Source organism: Delphinapterus leucas, chromosome 1 (assembly GCF_059928025.1).
Source record: "Delphinapterus leucas isolate spDelLeu-1000000601 "Yukka" chromosome 1, BTC_Dleu_Yukka2, whole genome shotgun sequence".
Classification (NCBI taxonomy): Eukaryota; Metazoa; Chordata; class Mammalia; order Artiodactyla; family Monodontidae; genus Delphinapterus; species Delphinapterus leucas.
This window is the reverse complement of record NC_143129.1, coordinates 112,344,664-112,364,014: the sequence shown is the minus strand read 5'-3', so window position 1 is coordinate 112,364,014 and position 19,351 is coordinate 112,344,664. Positions and strand designations below refer to the sequence as shown.

The window sequence follows — 19,351 nt, the reverse complement described above, 5'->3', positions numbered from 1 at the left end:
CATAGAAATGGCCTTGCATAGCTCACTAATATTCGTAACCTGCTAAAAATGCAGGCCCCAAACAGAAACAGGCTTCACATTCTGCGTATGATCAGCTCCCAGTGAGGTGGTTGCCCACCTATGTATGGGGAGTTTTTCCACCCCTGGAGGTAAGGCTGTAAGCTCCACTCTCTGAAACAGCAAATACACCCTCTGCCCACAGATTACTCTTTAAAATCAGTTTTATTGATCCATGTTTTTAAAATGTATTCTAAAAAATAGACCAAAATGTTGACATAGTTGAGTGGCAGGAGCTAGGTCCCTCCCTTCCCTTTATGCTTAGCTGCATTTTTCTAGTTATCTAATACATTTTCGTAGCCAGGAAAATGAAAAAACTAAACAAATCACATTACTATACCTGAACTGCACCTATGTTTTAAAAATAAAGCATAGCAAACAGCTGGAAAGAAAAAAAATGCCAAAACGCTGGTGGCTATTTTTGGGTGGCTCATGGATTGTTTTCATTATGCATTTCCCAAATGTTCTATAATGTGCATGCACTAACCTTCGATAACTGCAAAAATAACTATTTTAAGATTTACTTAACTGGTTGCAGCTTGCAGAGTCAGGCATTACTGAATGGGACTTTTGTGGTCAATCAGCAGAAACTGGGAAGCATTAGAGGAGGGAGGCTACTGCTCTCAGTTCATACTTGGAAAGATGGAGATGTGTGGTGCTGGGGACCAAAACATTAACCTAGGGACATTAGCCTAGGATTTCTTTCCTTCTTCGGTCTCACTCTGGGTAAGATGGGTTCTACGTGCCTGGCGTATACATTTCATCACTATCCTTGCAATCCTGTATTTGGGTTATATTGTTCTTGTGTTGATTTGTCTGGTGTTCTTCCACAGCTTTAAGTAGTAGTGTTTGAGTGTCCTACATTTTATGTAAGGGAGAAATACCATTTGTCTTCGTAGTCCAATACCTATCCCCCTCCCATGGTCAACAGAAATGACAGTGGAAGTCTGATCTTACAGAGGGGAAAGTTCCTCTCTGGACCGGAGATGCAATCTGCCCACCAAGGCCACAATAGGAGATTGTCCTTTTAATCTAGTGCTAACCTTTTTACAAATATGTAAGAACCATGACACCTGTTTTATAGCAGTGGGTATGTTTGTTTAGCATGGATTCAAGTCCCCTGTACAAACTACCTAGCTGGCAAAAAGGCAAAATGTTGTTGGTCTTCGCTTACATTGCCTAGCAGTCAAGAGACCTTAAATCAGTGTTCCTTGGAGTGAGATGCAAAACATGTACACATCACAATCACCTAGGGGGAAGGTGCTGGTTAAACAAATTCCTGGACATCCTCAGGCCCAATAATCTCCATTTTAAATATTCTTTAGACTATGAGTATCCCAATTAGTAGAAATAACAAAGAACTGTAGATACACAGATTCTATACAGTGAAATGTAAACATCTGGAAATTGAAATCTGTCTGTTACTAATTATTTACTAGCATCATCTTCTGCTCAAAAAGCTCACTGAGAAAAAACACATAAACATTCTTATATCTCTAAAGCCAGTGCCTTTCAAGGCCCTGTTCATCACTTCTTGCTTTTTAATATACATATATTAAGAAATCACACACACACCTCCTTTTAAACTGCAAACTAAATATGTTCAACAGTGGTTCCTCAAAAGCCTGTTATTTCCATAACTTTATTAAAATAAGAAAATTAAATATATATGAAAAAATAATGAAAAACAAGGACTTCTATCAGCTTCATTAGCTACAATATGCATTATTTGTAATTATAAATTATATAAATTATAAATTACATGTAACATAACTGTAACAAAACCTTTAGTTTTGAAAAACGTTTTATTCAAGAATTATGTAATTTCAAATATCTTCCAAAATACAGTTTCCTAGATTGCTACAAAAGAAAGCAAATTGAATAAGAAATTTCATTAAATATGTTTCACTAGTATATACATATGAATGCCAAGCAATTAATATTTAGCCCTGGAATGCGTACCATGTCTTTGTTTTTCCTTATTAAAGGCTCAATCCAGCACTTTGTATAGGCTATGTACAACAGGCAAAAGTTCAGTGTTCATAGGAGTTTCACATTAGCTGCCTCAATTTATAGCTGTGGTAGTTTGTCCACAGGGGTGTCAAATTTGAAGTCTGTAGGAAACAGATCTGGGGCCCGAGGATAGATCAGCCTGTAGGACTGTCTGATTGTAACATCAGCAACACCAGCAATATCTCCAATTTCTAAAAGACAAAAATCAAAATACTAAGTTTAACTTCCATCCTACCTCCCCTTCTACTACCTGCGTTTGTGAGACATGGTACTATAAAACGTCTTAAGTGAAAAAGAAAAAAATATTTTCAAAAACTAAAAAGTAGAAAGCAGGGCTACAGTAACAACAATAATAATGGTATTAGTACTTTTCGCAAAGCATTGTCGAATTAGTTTAAAAGGTTTACTATACGGAAAACATTTAAACAGTGCTCAAGGCATAGCACTATGTGTGATAGCTATTATATTGCTCATTGTATTTAGAACTGACTTCTTCACAATAAATTTTTTTGAGGATCACAGAATCTATGAATACATTCCTGTAAAGAAATTCACTTTATTAGTTCTGTGTTTAAAAGTTCCCCTGCAACGTCTCCCCTAGCTAAACCTCTATTAAGAGGTTCTTGTTAGGTTAAAACCAAAATGGGATCATGTTGGTATTTTTCTTTTTTAAAAAAATATTTATTTATTTGGCTGCTCTGGGTCTTAGTTGCAGCACGTGGGATCTTCGTTGCCGCGTGCAGGATCTTTAGTTGCGACATGTATGATGATCTAGTTCCCTGACTAGGGATCGAACCCAGGCCCCCTACATTGGGAGCTTGGAGTCTTAACCACTGGACCACCAGGGATGTCCCTATAAGTATTTTTCTACAGCCTCTTTTTTCTACTTAACATATCTGAGGTCAAACAGCTGTATATTATAGCATGATATAGATGTTTTTCACTATTATAAACACATACTTGAGCACATATATTGAGCTCACGTGAGTTATTTCTACAGTCTATTACAGAATCCAAGGATCCACTTTTACCATTCAAAGTCAGTGTCATATTTTCCTTCCATTTTTTAAACCAAGTCCCAAAGGACTGCCACTTGACAATTATTTGGTTAGTTATACTTAATCAAAATAGATTTTTTAAAACACACCCTTTAATACAAACTCATTTTACCATCTTTTCAGAGCCAGTTCAAATCGGTGAGATTTTACAGCTTTTCAGTGTGGATGCTGCCATCAGTGCACAATTAGCTAATTTTAAATTTCCTTATCGTATGTTGCATCATATTTTTCTAGACATAAATACCAATCAATGTCAACTATGTGAATGTCAACTGGCTGCTGGGCAGCAAGTAATTTCACTACCTCACTTTTAAATTTAGAATTGACTGCTCCCTTTTCTTTATAAATCTTTTTGAGGATCATGGAACTAATTAAGGAATGCATGCTTGTAAAGAAATTCACTTAATACTTCTGCTTGAAAGTTCTACAACAGTAAATTCAAAAATAGCTGCAGAAGGTTTAACTACTTATGTTAGCATTTTCACGAAGAAACTGTGAATAGCATACAAAAGAAGAAAGAGAACAGGTTTCACAGAAAGTTAAAACTTGATGGTCAACACATATTTATAGTGTGCCTCTCTGTAGGGTACCATGCCAGCCAATGAGAAACAAACCATGGCCACCTCCTCTCAAGATTTAAAAAGTTAAGTTTTGAGGGGAAAAACAGACTATTCAAAATAACCAGGAGAATTTAGGGGGAACAAGTAAAAACTTCTAAAAATGAAAAATGTACAAACTAAAATTACTTACTTAATTCAAATGAAAAAAATGTTAAGTCTGTACACAGGGTTATGCCTCCAAATATTTTTATTTATGAGACACTTAAATGCTGTATTTTCTTAAGTTTTGATGCTAAGGAACTACCTCTTAAACATGGGCTCTAGATATTTAGTGGCGTCCCTCAGAGATATTGCAGGTTCAGTTCCAGACCACTGAAAAAAAGCCAATACTGCAGTAAAGCAAATCACAGGAATTTCTGGGATTCCCAATACATATAAAATTTATATTTACACTATACTGTAGTCTATTAAATGTGCAGAAGAATTATGTCTAAAAAGATAATGCATATACCTCAACTAAAAAATACTTTATTACTAAAAAAATGCTAACCATCATCTGACAATTCAGAATTGCCATAAACCTTCCATTTGTAAAAAAAAAAAAAAATGCAGTATCTGCAAAGTGCAGCAGAACCAAGTAGGCCTGTACCTGCTTCGTACTTAAAATGGAAATACAATCACATACTACAGCCTTCATTAATTTCATCACTACCCTTCCTGATGAACAATCCTACCTTTTTGGGTCCTTTTCTCAGCTGATGCCTGTGAGGCCATGTAAATGGCAGCTGCTGCCACAGATATTGGGCTCCTTCCAGGAACCAAGTCCAACTCCACAGCTTTACGGGCTATATGTGTAGCTGCCATCTGTACTTGTTTAGGAAGACAAAGGTTGGAACAAAACCTGGACATGAAGTCCCCAGTTGTAATCAGATCCACACTGGTTTCTAAAGCTTTCAAAATAAGTTTAAAACATCGACCGATTTCTTTCTTAGAAATTCGTGATACGGCACATATTTCTAAAAAGAGAAAAAAATTAAATAAATAAATCCACATAGGCCATGTAGTTCACTGTAAAATCTATCATTTCTGATTATAAAAGTAATATATTCTAATTGAAAAATTCAATCATGCCTTAAAGATCAATCTCTAATCCTCTCAGTGATACTTCTCATAGAGCTAATTTAAAATTTCTGTTAATTTAAATGTTTATTACACTTAAAAGAAGTTTTTAAAAAGTTAAATGTAGGTTTTAATATTTCAAAATATTAACTTCTCTTAAGTTTCAATTCATGCAAGTTTCTTCAACCAATCAAAAACTTCTTTGGTATTTATGTATTAATCTGTTGTAAGGAGTATGTCAAGAAGATGAAAGAAAATACTCAAACTAAAGAAGGCTTCTCAAGTTACACAATGTCATACGTACATGCAATCCCTGAGATTACAAGCTATTGAAAAATGAGATCAAATATTTGACCCTGTTATTCTAAAAATTCAACTACCACTTTCAGAATAAATTTAACAAAAGCCTTAGTTTTAGCTGTAGTAACCCAAAAGATGGTAACGATAATGGTCACTGCCTCTTCACTCTGACACAAGAAAACGTAAAAAATATTCATGGATGAATGAAGGGTAATTATAGTCTTAAGCTAAAATGTGTAAGTATCACAGCAACACTGTGAATAAGCTGTAATGTTTTCATGGGTAAACTACAAATTAGATAAACACTGGTTCTTGCAAAGCCTCCAAGCGAAGTGTGAAAATACAAACTGTCTAACTCAAGAGAAAAAGTTTCATTCATGCTTTCTAAGGCTTGACTCCCTCACCTGTAGAGACCTGTGCTGGGAGCGGAAACTTTTCTGTGCATCCAGTGTACAGACTTACTACAAAGGCTTCTGATGCTAGGCCTCAAAGCGCACAAGATATAGTCAGAAGATCCTACTAGCAAAAAACAGAGGGCATACATGGACTAACATGACTTTACATGGGAAATAGCCTGAAAAGAACATGATCAGTATGATCACAGAATTTTTGTCAAGGAATAAAATAAGGTGGTGTTTAGAAAGGTACTTAGGTGGATTACTGTATGTAACCAGGAAGACATGACTTATCTACCTACTGTCAAAGCTGCTTGACTTTGGTCTGTCACTTTAATATGAAATAGATAACATTTATATCTAAGCAACTAAAAACTTACCTTTAAATGTCCTAGGAACTCCTTCCTGTCTGCAGGCAATATAGAGACAAGCAGAAGCTATGGCATCATTAGCCCTTCCCTTCAGGCTCTTCTGTTCATACACTTGCTTGAACAGATTATTTGTTCGATCCTTCAAAGCAGAGAAACTAAGTTTAATTAATTCTAGGCCATTTAATTAGCCACAATAGCAAAATTTCATGTTTTCACTAAATTATGCTAAGTCAAAGCCAGCATGGCTTAAAGACAAGAACTTACAACTATATTTCGAGGGAGGTTGATTCTGTCTGCCATGGTAGTGATTTCTTTGAATGCATTCATCATTGCCCGATCAGAACTACTCATGGTTCTCCTATTCTGGTACTTAGAATTACCGAATTCATCAAAACTTGCAGCTCCTGTACCCTATAAAACAAAGTTTTATAACTTTACGCAAAAAACTTTGAAAACCTGAATGAACAATTTCTAAGAAAACTTAACTTATACAATCTGACTCCATATTGCCCAAGAAATCTACCCTGAGCAACCTCTCTATTCCTCAAAAGAAAAAGTACCAGGTTAAGATGGTTTTAAAGAGGTTTTCTAGCAAATACTTTAAATGTAAATATATTATTAGAAAATCTAATAATATAAACCATCATATTAATAGACCTAGGAGAAAAGTCACATGATAATCTTCAAAGGTGCTTAAAAAAGTTAAGCAAACAAAACTCCCAAGTCCAAAGCCAGCACAATGATTAATGAAGAAACATTAGCAGCATTACCACTGAAGTCAGAAGACAAAAACACCTCCTACCACTACCATTTTCTAACACTGTACTAGAAAAACTAACCAACATGATGTAATTTTAATTATATAATGTTATTATATAACAATTATATTAATTACATTAGTATAATTATATTAAAACTCAGCAAGAGAAAGATTAGAAGTACAAATTTGAGACAAAAGTGATAAACTATTTGCAGATACTACCTTTGTATTTACCTAGAATACTCAAGAAAATCACTCAAACTGCTATAAATAATAAGAGAATTCATTAAGAGGGCAAGTTCAAAATTAACAAATAGAAATCAATAGCCTACATATGTGTAATCAACCAGTTAGAAGACGAAAGAAAAAGCTGCAATTACAACAGCAACAAAAAAGATAAAATATCTAGGGATCAACTTAAGAAACATGCGAGACCTTGATGAAGAAAACTTTAAAACATCCACTGAAGGACACATATGACCTAAGGAAATGGAAATGCATACTATATTTCTGGATAACAAGATTTTTTCCTTAAGAAGTCAATTTTCCCTAAGGCAATTTGCAAATCTAACAAAACTCAGTGAAAATAATACCCAAGTTTTGTTTTTTGTTTTTAAACTAAACAAAGTTATCCTAACTTTAAATGGAAAAGTGAAGAAAATGCTGAAAAAGGACAATAAAGCCAGATATCAGAACAGTGTGGGGTGGCATTGGACTAACTAGACCAGGTTAGAGAAAGCATGCAAAGTCCAGAAATATCCCTAAATACATTCAGAAATTTAACATATGACAAATGTACCGTCTTAAAAAATTTCTTTGCCATATAGGCATAAACAACTTTCAAAAGAAACAGGAGAACCTAATAGTGGTTACCTGTTCTGACAGGGAAAGGGGGCTGCAAGAGAAACAGAGTTTAGGGGTCAAGGGTGAGGAAAAACCACTGTGGTTTTTTTTACATTTTTTTTTTGAATCATGTATTTCCTATTGAAAAAATTAAACATTAAAAAAGTCACAGCATTAATTAGTTGCAATCTTAAACATTTAAAACTGTCCTTACTATACTTTTTTCCAGCCTGTAAAGCTAAAGCAAACACAGAAACCTCCTACTTTAAAATATTTCTGAATATTATAAACTTTTTAAATTAGCCTACACCATTTTTCAAACTTAATATGTAATTTATAGACCATGAAAAAATAATGACCTACTTTTGAATACTTTCTTAAAAATAGACTATGCAGTAATACAGATTCAGTCCTAAAATAGCATACACTTCCTTGATGAGTCCTTTGGAATAATGCCACTACTACTTCCAATTCAGATAACAGAACAAAAAACAGCCAGGCTGCCAGGAAGATTATGCTCCTGCTTTATATAATAGCAGCAGGTACCATTTATTGAACACATTCTACACACTACATGTGTTATAGATACTTTACATACATTCCCATGTAACCCTCAATATCTCTACAAAGTAGTATTATTCTCACTTTACTGATGAGGAAAGTAAACTCACCAATATTAGAAAGTAGTCTATACTGAGATCCAATTTATCTTAGGTGGTATCGAGGGAAAAGAGAAAACATTCATATTCAAGGAACATGTCAATATGAACTCAAAGAACATACTACACTCAATTTTTTGTGCAAAACTGCTTCATGAAAACAAGGGCCTGAGATACAAAGAGTCTGTAACTTCAATCTATTCGTCTCCCATTTAAGATGGAAGAAATGCATAAGGCAACCATCATTCACAACAGTAGTACTGGCAAATCTTATTCTCAGATCAAGATTACTCACTGGGGCAGACTGATACTTTTGCAAAGTTCCCAAACAGGTCTTTAGTCAGTCTGCACCTGGTACTTCCTGCCAAATGGATTTATTACCTTGCCAATCATAGTAGACAAATCTCCATCACTCAGAAGAGGATTCTGAGAATCTCCAACTCGAGATGGATCTTTTGTTGCTTTATCATTGCTGAAAGTTCTCCACTCAGATCCTACATCGATAACCCGGTCACCTGAGAATATAAGTGCGAGTCTAAATTGTTTTGTCAAGATGGGATTTATTTAATGCTACTTAATGCCCAACTCGGCCTTATTATTCCCAGAAAATCTCAACACAAACATCAGGTTTCAGCTTAAGTATCTTGTTTCAGGCATTTGTCCTATAGCATTCCTATTGTGCCAGTCCAATAATAACCCTCTTTAAACATTATGCTATGATTAATCATATTCTAACTCCTGGAACAAAGAATTAGTCAAAATAAGGACAAATAGCAAAATAAAGCTATTCATATGTGATGCAAAGATAAATATAACCATGAAGAACCAAAATGTGCAACAGGCATGGAAAAAAACAGAAAACACTATTCACAATGGTATTAATACACATAGTTTAACATTTAAAAAATTACAAAGTTTTCATGGGCAATGCTCTGCAAAGATCTAGGCCTAAGGATATGTTTTAGTAACTATTTGATGAAAAAATATTTTGGGCCAAATAATTCATACAGAATAAACTTTAAGCCTAGAAATCAGTAAGCAAGAAGCCAGACATGGGTAGATCTGGTGTAGATTACTGCTTTGGGGGGAATGCTCAATGGCTGGTAACACCTCCAACCACAGACAAGAGTTAACATGAACACATGCATATGCTAGTGATTGTGCCCTTTGTAAATGTTCTCTTTCAATACTGAAAGCCTTATAAAAGGTAGGTACCACTTTTATTGCTACACTAGAAATAAAACTAATTTGCCAAAGGTCACACAGCTAAAACTGAAACGCGAATGGGATTCCAAAATCTGTTGTATACTGCGTTCGTAAAACATGAGCTTTTCCACCAGCTGTGATAAAACTGAAAGCAGGAACCAGATCATTTTCATCTGTGCCTATACACAACAAACAGAAAGGAGAAAGGAATGGCAGAAGTAAGTTACCTCAGTAGTTAAAAGTCTGGTATTCGTAGAGAACAAAAGTAGGGATACCAAGGGAGGCGGGTGAATTGCGAGACTGGGACTGATTTATATACACTACTATGTATAAAACAGATAAATGATGAGAACCTACTATATAGCACAGGGAAATCTACTCGGTGCTCTGTGATGACCTAAATGGGAAGGAAATCCAAAAAAGAGGGCATATATGTATACACATGGCTGATTCACTTTGCTGTACAGCAGAAACTGACAGAGCAGTGTAAAGCAACTATACTCCAATAAAAAAATAAATAAGAAAGGAATTAAAAAAAAATAAGTCTGGTATTGACAGTCAATTAATATAATGGTTAACAGTGTGGACTCTTGCTGCTTAGCTTTGGACAAATTTCCTCATTTCTGTGCCTTCACTTCCTCAGCTTTAAATTTCCCCAATAACCTCATTTTAAAGATTTAAACATTAAATAAGCTCATACAGGTTCAGTACACATGAAGTGCTTAAAAACCAGTTCAAAGTAAGTTGTTTGGTATTAGCTATTTATAAGCTATAAAAATAATAAGATAACATTCTGACATTTTGACATTCATTCTGAATAAGAAGAGCACCCGTTGTAAAATATTAATCTCCATATTAGACTTTTACAGGATCAATATCAGAGTGCTTTGCTGCAGTATTTGATCAGTAGGATCAGTAGGACAGCAAAGGAGGCAGAGAGAGAACAGAAGGAAAGAACTACATGTAGATTGTGCTAAATCTTCTAAACGTTTTTATATATGGTACGTTAACTAAAATGCTTATAAATAGAGTACAGTGATCTGATCTTAGTGTTATATTTAAGGAAACAGGTAAATACACAACAGAATCATTCATTCCTGATGGTTTTGGGAAAATCTGTTTTTCTCTGAACGCTCAGGTCACTTGGGAAAACCAGATCTCACTTGGACTATCGTGTGTCCCTGTCACTAGGGAACTGGGATACAGCTAGGATCCCCATTTGCCATACCTTATGCAATAAGAATGACCAAGGAAAGCAGAAGCAGGGAGATCAGTTTAGGCAACTTCTGTGGATCAGAGATTGGGCAGGTGGCCCAAAATAAGGAGAAAAAGTTAAATTGATGGGATGGTCATGATGGATTTCTCTGCTTCCTTCTCATAAAAGCAAATATCACTAGACTTGGGAAGCAATTCTAATTACATAAATTAATAATGATTTTTAAAACTTACCTGAAAGAAACATAAAATCTGTAACTGTGCACTGAACTTTACTATAATACTAATAAGCAAGGCCCATGTCTCCAAGAGACCACTCTAAAGAGACTGACTTTTCTTCCTTTTTACAGAATAGCTGCTTACAAAAAATAGTTACATAAGCAAAACAAAATTACCTGTATTACCAACACCCAAAGACAGCCACTGTAAATATTCTGGCATATATTCTTTCTGTCTTTTCATTCGTGTGTATATATACTTTTTTTGTAAGATTAAAACTATATCATATTGTGCCTATTCCACTACAAGCTCTTTTCACTAAATTTCTATCAAAACACCAAAACAAGATTTTTATTTTTTAATTTTTTTTTGCAGTACGCAGGCCTCTCACTGTTGCGGCCTCTCCCGTTGCGGAGCACAGGCTCTGGGTGCGCAGGCCCAGCGGCCATGGCTCACGGGCCCAGCCGCTCCACGGCATGTGGGATCTTCCCGGACTGGGGCACGAACCCGTGTCCCCTGCATCGGCAGGCGGACTCTCAACCACTGCGCCACCAGGGAAGCCCCGATTTTTATTTTTTGAAAATATTTATTTTTATTATTTATTTATTTGGCTGTGTCGTGTCTTAGTTGTGGCATGCGGGATCTTAGTTTCGGCATGCAGGATCTAGTTCCCCGACCAGGGATCGAACCTGGGCCCCCTGCATTAGGAGTCCAGAGTCTTAACCACTGGACCACCAGGGAAGTCCCCCAAAACAAGATTTTTAGACAAAGTTTAGTCCCTTTAATAGCATCCACTGATCAAAGTGATACCACAGTGTCTCCATGCTTCATGTTTTCAAAGGGAGAAAAGTGAATCCAACTTTCCTAGTCAGTGAAATGAAAACACAAATGTACACAAAACAAAAAACTACTGTGGCCTTCAAATCTACAGTTACTTAATAAATTTAAGTTAAAAAAAATCAAATGTCATCATTAACTTTTAATATCTTAATTAACACAATGGCTGTATTAAGAGAATATTTTAGGGACTTCCCCGGTGGTGCAGTGGTTAACAATCCTCCTGCCAAAGCAGGGGACACAGGTTTGAGCCCTGCTCTGGGAAGATCTCACATGCCGCGGAGCAACTAAGCCTGTGCGCCACAACTACTGAGCCTGCGCTCTAGAGACCACTAAGTCACAACTACCGAAGCCCGCGCACCTAGAGCCCATGCTACGCAACAAAGAGAAGCAACCGCAATGAGAATCCCGTGCACCACAAGGAAGAGCAGTCCCCCACTCGCTGTAACTAGAGAAAGCCTGCACGCAGCAACAAAAACCCAACGCAGCCAAGCAGAAACTTAACACACCATTGCAAAGAAATTATACGCCAATAAAGATGTTAAATTTTTTTTTAATTAATTTTAAAAAAAGAGAATACTTTATCTTTACTAACTCACATCTTTTAAGTCTCTCTGGGACTCTAAGTATGATAAAATATTAGTTAGCCAACATGCTTCATTTCACAGCATTTTCCTTTTGGCCCAAAAGTAACTTACCATGAGTTTCTTTTAGTGCTTGCTTTGTACTGCCTCAAAAAAGACAAGATGGATTAGGGAGAAAATAAATTTTAAAAAAAGCTGGCCCAGGATAGTATAAATAGAAAGACCAGAACTGGGTAGTGATGTAATTTTTCCACATACGTGGGAATGATCTACATGACTCATTCAACAATCTGTGGTTTGTGCTAAGAGCTATTCCCTCTTTTTATATGTTACTGCTCAAAACATAGCATTTGTAAAAAATAAAATTTCCAAAATAACTCAAAAAGCACATCATGAAACTACAATTAGACCACCAGATTAAGTGCATGAGTAACAAGAAATAGGGCAGATCATTCAGAAAAAAAGTCAGAATACATAAAGGATTTTCTTGGAAAACATCTAAATGGTCGCACTTTTAAAAGCTGCTCTGGAAGGAAACTGCATTACAGAATTTTTCAAGGAGTAAGTGTATAAGGCAGCCATACTGTTTGGGCATAATCAACCTTTGACAAGAAGTTGCCTGCCAATTAGCACATGTGCACATAACACACAACCTCACAAAGCCTTCCATGTTCTAGAAACAGAGAAACACGCCAACTTTCACCAGTTCCTTTCTTAACCACACACTGATTTTTGTAAAATTTACACCAGATAGAAAGTCTATATATAAAGGTTTTTAATAGCCAAAATCATAGCAGGACTGTTATGTACATAATAGCACTACTCCTCCCTCCATCTATAGAGTATGATCTCTAACACTCTGATCAAGTTCCCCATCCAAAAAGGTAAACAGATTCAATATGTACATCTAGGTATTACACACATGCACAGTTCTCAATCCACGTATCAGTGGTGTCTAAAGAGTATTAACTAAGATATTACACTATATTCTACAACAATGAGTTTCATCTATTTTTTCAAGAAGAAATTGAGAATAATTGCCAAAATCATTCACACCAGTTTAAAACTGTTCAACTACTTTGGCACCTACCCACCTTATGATCTGGCAATTCCACTCCTAAGTATTTGCCTACAAAAATCTCACACAAGAATATGGGACTTCCCTGCTGGTCCAGGGGTTAAGAATCTGCCTTCCAATGCAGGGGACACAGGTTCAATCCTTGGTTGGGCAACTAAGCCCGTGAACCTCAACTACTGAGCCTGAGCACCACAACTAGAGAGCCCGCGCGCTCTGGAGCCCGAGCATCACAACGAGAGAGAAGCCCACGCACCACAACGAAGAGCCCGCACGCAGCAACCAAGACCTGACACAGCCAGATAAAATAAATAAATATTTTTTAGAAAGTCTCATACAGGGCTTCCCTGGTGGTGCAGTGGTTAAGAATCCACCTGCCAATGCAGGGGACACGAGTTTGATCCCTGGTCCAGGAAGATCCCACATGCTGTGGAGCAACTAAGCCCGTGCACCACAACTACTGAGCCTGCACTCTACAGCCCGTGAGCCACAACTACTGAGCCTGCGCTCTAGAGCCCACGAGCCACAACTACTGAAGCCCATGCGCCTAGAGCCCATGCTCCACAACAAGAGAAGCCACCACAATGAGAAGCCCCCGCACACCGCAACAAAGACCCAACACAGCCAAAAACAATAAATAAAATGAAATAAAATAAATTTATTAAAATAAAGTCTCATACAAGAATGTGCACAGCAGCATTATTCATATTAGCTAAAAACTGGAAACCCAAATGTCCATCAATGGGAAAATGTAAACAATGGAAAACTCAGCAAGTAAACTACTAATAATGCAGTAACAAGTGCATTTCGAAAACACTTTTGAGTAAAAAAAAAAGTCACACACACATAAGAAAAACCAACCATATTATATGATTTTATTTGTAGGAAGTTCAAAAACAGGCAAAACAATTTCTGGGATAGAAATCAGTACAGGGATTGCTGGGTTGGGTTGGGTTGGAGGTGGGGGGCGGGGTAGAGGTGACTGACTAGAAAAAGGCATAAGGGGACTTCTGAGATGAGGGAAATGGTCTAATCATGTTTTGTTTGTTTGTCTGTTTGGTTTTTTTTTTGGCTGCATCGTGAGGCTTGCAGGATCTTAGTTCCCTGACCAGGGATAGAACCCGTTTCCCCTGCAGTGGAAGCCCAGAGTCTTAATCACTGGACTGCCAGGAACTCCCTAAATATCTTGATTAGTGTGTTGGTTACACCAGTATATGCAATGACAAAATTTAAACCATACATTTGGGATCTTTGAATTTTATTGTCTGCAATTATACCTTAATAAACTAAAAATTAAAATTCACCCCCACCAAAATACTGTTGAATTTGAATTAAACTGTATCAAACCTATACACTTTGGGGGGAGTGACAGAACAATTTTTATCTATCTTCTTGGACAAGGGAATATACTCTTTCTCAAGGTCTTCTTTCAGATTACATGTAGGTCACATTTAGACCTTTTTGTTGTTAAGAATCTCATTTTCTAACTAGTAATTGCTATAGTACTTTATATGCTTATATTCAACCACTTTTAACCAGTGGTTTTAATTCAACCACTTTTACATGCTTATATTCAACCACTTTTACAGTCTATTAATTTTAAACAATTGATCTGAATAGGGACTTCCCTGGTGGCACAGTGGTTAAGAATCTACCTGCCAATGCAGAGGACACGCGTTCAAGCCCTGGTCCGGAGCAACTAAGCCCGTGTGCCACAACTACTGAGCCTGCGCTCTAGAGCCCGCGAGCCACAATTACTGAGCCCAAGTGCCACAACTACTGAAGCCCAGGTGCCTAGAGCCCGTGCTCTGCAACAAGAGAAGCCACCGCAACGAGAAGCCCGTGCACTGCAACGAAGAGTAGCCCCTGCTCGCCGCAACTAGACAAAGCCCGCGCACAGCAACGAAAGCCCAACACAACCAAAAATAATTTTTTTTAAAAAAAGAGAATACTTTATCTTTACTAACTCACATCTTTTAAGTCTCTCTAGAACTCTAAAGATAAAGTATTAGTTAGCCAACATGCTTCATTTCATAACATTTTCCTTTTGGCCCCAAAGTAACTTAGCATGAGTTTCTTTTAGTGTTTGCTTTGTACTGCCTCAAAAAAGACAAGCTGGATTAGGGAGGAAAAAAAAAAAAAAAAAGCTGGCCGAGGATGGTATGAATAGAAAGCCCAGGACTGCTTTCTATGCAGTCCTTATTCAAGATGATGGAATTCCTACCACTTGAGACATGCCAGTCACCATGCTAGGGAAATAGGTTTCTAATAGTAACATTTCTACTCACATACCATTGGCCAAAGCCAGTCAAGTGGTGATGTTTAACTTCAAACGGAGTGGGGAAATTCAATTGTACCATGTGGCCCAAAAGAGAAGAACCAGAAATATCAGGGAATAGTCATCAGTACTGTTCCACATGACAATTAGCAAATAAAACTCAGCTTTGTATTTTTGTGGATTTATGTATAAATTTATTTTAGAAAGATTGTTCTATGACCTCCTTTCTGTGTCACAAGACAAACAGGAATCAGACTTAACTTCATTGTATTCCATCAATAAAATTTTAGGTCCCTTCAAAGTAATGTTTTTACTGGTCGGTTGCTTGCAAATTTTTATTAATAAAACTTTTTAAATGTTAAAAGGATACATTCCCCAGTGGTGCGTGGGAATCTTGATGTGCAACCCTAAGGGTCTTCTGTGAGGAATGTCAAGTTTTCTTCTATTGCACCTTTAATATTTTATCATATTCAGCTGGATCTTCAAGTAGTACCATAGTGGCTATCTTGTCTTTACCACTTTCCAAAATTCACTCTTTATATTCTCAGGTTTGTTTTCTGCTTTACTGATTCAATTTTCTGAATGTTAAGTCAGCTCATTGTTATCTAAACAGTTTTACTGTTTGTCTCCTTGTACTATCTTCTTTATTTCTGACCACTTTTAATAGAAACATTAAGGAAGCTTTATTTCACTGATCAGAAAAAGCAGTTATTTTCTATAACTTTTTTCTAGTAAACTGTATCAGAAGCAGAATTTTCTGTTAAGTCCATAGGACCACTGTTCCTCTTTACTGTAGTTTGTATTCAAAAGCCTCAGGCTGATGTTTATGCTTATTCATCCTGTAATAAAGAATTATCAATCCAAGTCCAGTGGTGGCAGTGATGTTGGAAAACCTTCCAATCCACCACTGCTAAGTACTCCCAGCCTCTCTGGGTACTCACAAATCCCTGGCAGACAACAGAGAATCCAAACAAAAATAAACTCCCAATATGATTCCAAAAATGTATTAGGAAGGATACAGGTAGGTCTGTAATCAAAGCAAAAACAACAGCAACTTCAACGACATGGAACTTTCTCAGGTTACCATAGTTAATAGTTTTGGATTAGCGTGATTCCCAGGCTCCTCCTATCTTTTTTGATAAGCCATCTTCATCATGACTTGCATTTTGTAGTGTATGATGGCTGCTGGTAGTTCCCTCCATCATGTCTGCATTCTAGCCAATGGGAAGGAGAAAAAGGGAGAGCACATCCCTTAGGGCAGGATCTAGAATTGCACAAATCTCTTCTACTTTACAGTGCACTCTTAGAACTTAATCAGGTGGCCATAACCAACTGGAAGGGAAGCTGGGAAATAAATACAGTCTAGCTGAGCAGCCACAGGCCCAGTGGATTCTTATTATTAAAGAAAGAGTTGGGTAACAGATACTGGAAAACAACCAGCATCTTCTGCTACAAGGAATAATGCCATAGCGGGGGAGAGAGATAAGAAAGGATGTCCTGTAGAAACAAGGTACTTTGCTTGATGGTATAAAGGAAACAGTACACAAAGACAAATTAAACAGACATGTAACCTTCTTACCAGGCAAGCTATAAATGGTAAATACAACCAAAGATATTCTGTAGTACAATATTAAAATCATAATGGCTTAAGGTAGCAATTTTAACAAAGGGGAAAACTGCAACATATCAAAAGCAGCCAGGAAGCCAATACTGAAGATAATCTGACTTTCCAACCTGACCTAGACTCAGGATATTTTTGTTTTCTGTTTATTATTGTAAATTAATAAAGAAATTTTTAAAAAAATATTATTTGGTTGCGTGGGGTCTTAGTTGCAGCAGGCAGGCTCCTTAGTTGTGGCATTTGAACTCTTAGTTGTGACATGCATGTGGGATCTAGTTCCCTGACCAGGGATCAAACCCAGGCCCCCTGCATTGGGAGCGTGGAGTCTTATCCACCATGCCACCAGGGAAGTCCCAATAAAGGAATTTTTAAAAAGGGAATATTAAGAGGAACTGCCCAGAATTTCAATTCTTTCTGCCATCTTTTAAGCATTTTGGCATACCACCTTTGGTAGAGAATTCAGAAGTAAGAGTCTTAGAACAATATCCCCCAAGCTACTTGTTTTCATAGGCTAGATTTATCTAAAATCATTTAGTTTAAAACTACAAAAGTTTTCAAAATGTGCTAAGTCAAAAACTTCAATAATCAAAATGTATTATTATTCAAGATGGATAAATCCAAAGCACTGAATTTTTTAATTAAAAAAAATCAAGGTGCTCTGGGAAACTGTTTAAGCCAACACACTGTATTTGTTAAATCTAATGCTGAAAATGAAATGCATCATTAGTTTCCACACCTTCCTCAGTCACCTAACCCTTCCTACCATTCCTTCTCACATTTCAAAGAATCCTGATTTTTAGTCTAGGGTTACTATACATTCTTATCAGAAATCTTGCATTAAAGATAATTTTGAAGGGAACTTTGATCAAGAGATATTTTATAAAGAAATACTATTAATAATATAGTCAGTCTCTAAATCAGTTTATGTTCCCACAATGTAAACTGGGTACCAACCCAAAATGAATTATCCACTAGAAACAAACCATATCATGGTTAATTTCCCAGACCAGCCCATAAAATCCTATTTTATCCATGTTTAGACCATTAAAAAACAATAAAAGCAAAAAAAACCCTGTACAAGTCAACAGTGTAACTACCATTAGGAAAACAGTTTGTAAAGGAAAATACATTATAAGTTCCATCCTTGAATATGTGAACAGACCTTGCTTTTCCTGAAATATGGGCAGGTATGCAGCAAGCAGCAGCAGCAGCAGCATCTAAGCTAAGGAGCCCTGGCTCTGGTAGAAGATGCATCTTAACTTAGTCACAATACATTTAGTCCTTCACATACTAATATTGATACTTTCAGGCCTCCATCTTATGGCACATGTTTCTTTTCCCCTCTACCTGGCATGACTTTCCCTCCATAAACCCTTACTCATTCTAATGATCATGTTTTCAATGTAAATTCAACAGTAATTTCCCTAGGAAGTCACCACTTCCTTCCTACGTGTTCTCACCGAACTTGGAAGATCTGTAGTAGAACTTTTACCACTCTTTGTTGTTTTAATTTACCTTCCTCCTTTCCACACAGTAGACAAAGAATTGGTCCAGAGCTTGCTTATAGAATCTCATCTTTCTATCACTCTCCTTGACCAGCACAGTGTTTAATGGAAACATGTAGTACAAAGACCAAAGGCTTTTCAAGTCCAATAAATCTGGATTTAAGTGGCTGTGTCACTTACTAGGTGTAGAATCTTGAGCTAATTACCCAAACACTACAAGCCTCAGTTTCCCTTTCTTTAAAATCAAAAAACTACCTCAGAGTGGTTGTGTTACCCAAGTAAAATTAGTGGTTCTCTGATGCTTAAGAGAAAGTAGCATCTAAATTTAAAATTTCTGAATTAGGTAAAAAGGCTGTGTCTGAGGGCTTACAAGAGATGACAAAGCAAGAATTTGAAAGTGAATACAAATATTCCTTAATTTTAAAATATAACTTGGCTATAGTAAACTAAAGCTGAATATTTTCCTTTAGGAAACACTGCTAATGCAAATTTAAAGATGGTAATCCGATAATGTTTAAAATACTACAATTGCAGCATTAAATATGCCAGACCCATAACAATCACTAAAACACATTTTGCAATCGACTTGCTAGGAAGAATGGCATCTCAGATTTGGAATCACCCTTTTTTTTTTTACAAGGTTAAGAAAAAAGGAGTACTTATATCCCTAAAATAC

The 19,351-nt window shown here is 36.6% G+C and overlaps 2 protein-coding genes and 1 non-coding gene across 10 annotated transcripts in view; 1 reads left to right on the top strand and 2 right to left on the bottom strand.

The window, feature by feature from the left end:
- GTF2B (general transcription factor IIB) overlaps window positions 1–19,351 on the bottom strand; it is a 52,287-nt gene that overhangs the window by 23,280 nt on the left and 9,656 nt on the right. For all 4 annotated transcript variants that reach the window (XR_016394787.1, XR_016394788.1, XR_016394789.1 and 1 more), the window contains exons 3-7: window positions 8,517–8,650; window positions 6,138–6,284; window positions 5,883–6,012; window positions 4,423–4,704; window positions 1–2,261 (exon numbers count right to left, since the gene is read on the bottom strand). The exon at window positions 1–2,261 is cut by the window's left edge. Coding sequence is in view for 1 of the 4 variants with exons in the window: in XM_022553316.2 (XP_022409024.1) it covers window positions 2,128–2,261; window positions 4,423–4,704; window positions 5,883–6,012; window positions 6,138–6,284; window positions 8,517–8,650 (827 nt within the window). In the remaining 3 variants the exon portion in view is untranslated. The remainder of the gene's footprint in view (window positions 2,262–4,422; window positions 4,705–5,882; window positions 6,013–6,137; window positions 6,285–8,516; window positions 8,651–19,351) is intronic.
- PKN2 (protein kinase N2) overlaps window positions 1–19,351 on the top strand; it is a 169,441-nt gene extending 150,090 nt beyond the window's left edge. For 3 of the 5 annotated variants that reach the window (XM_089919913.1, XM_089919907.1, XM_089919909.1), the window contains one exon: window positions 1–19,351. This exon is cut by the window's left edge and continues 2,495 nt beyond it. Coding sequence is in view for 1 of the 5 variants with exons in the window: in XM_089919912.1 (XP_089776038.1) it covers window positions 14,892–14,918 (27 nt within the window). In the remaining 4 variants the exon portion in view is untranslated. The other 2 variants (XM_089919912.1, XM_089919908.1) reach the window with 1 other exon arrangement.
- On the bottom strand, window positions 11,444–11,516 carry TRNAR-CCU (transfer RNA arginine (anticodon CCU)). The gene has a single exon. It is a non-coding gene; the product is annotated as a tRNA-Arg (tRNA).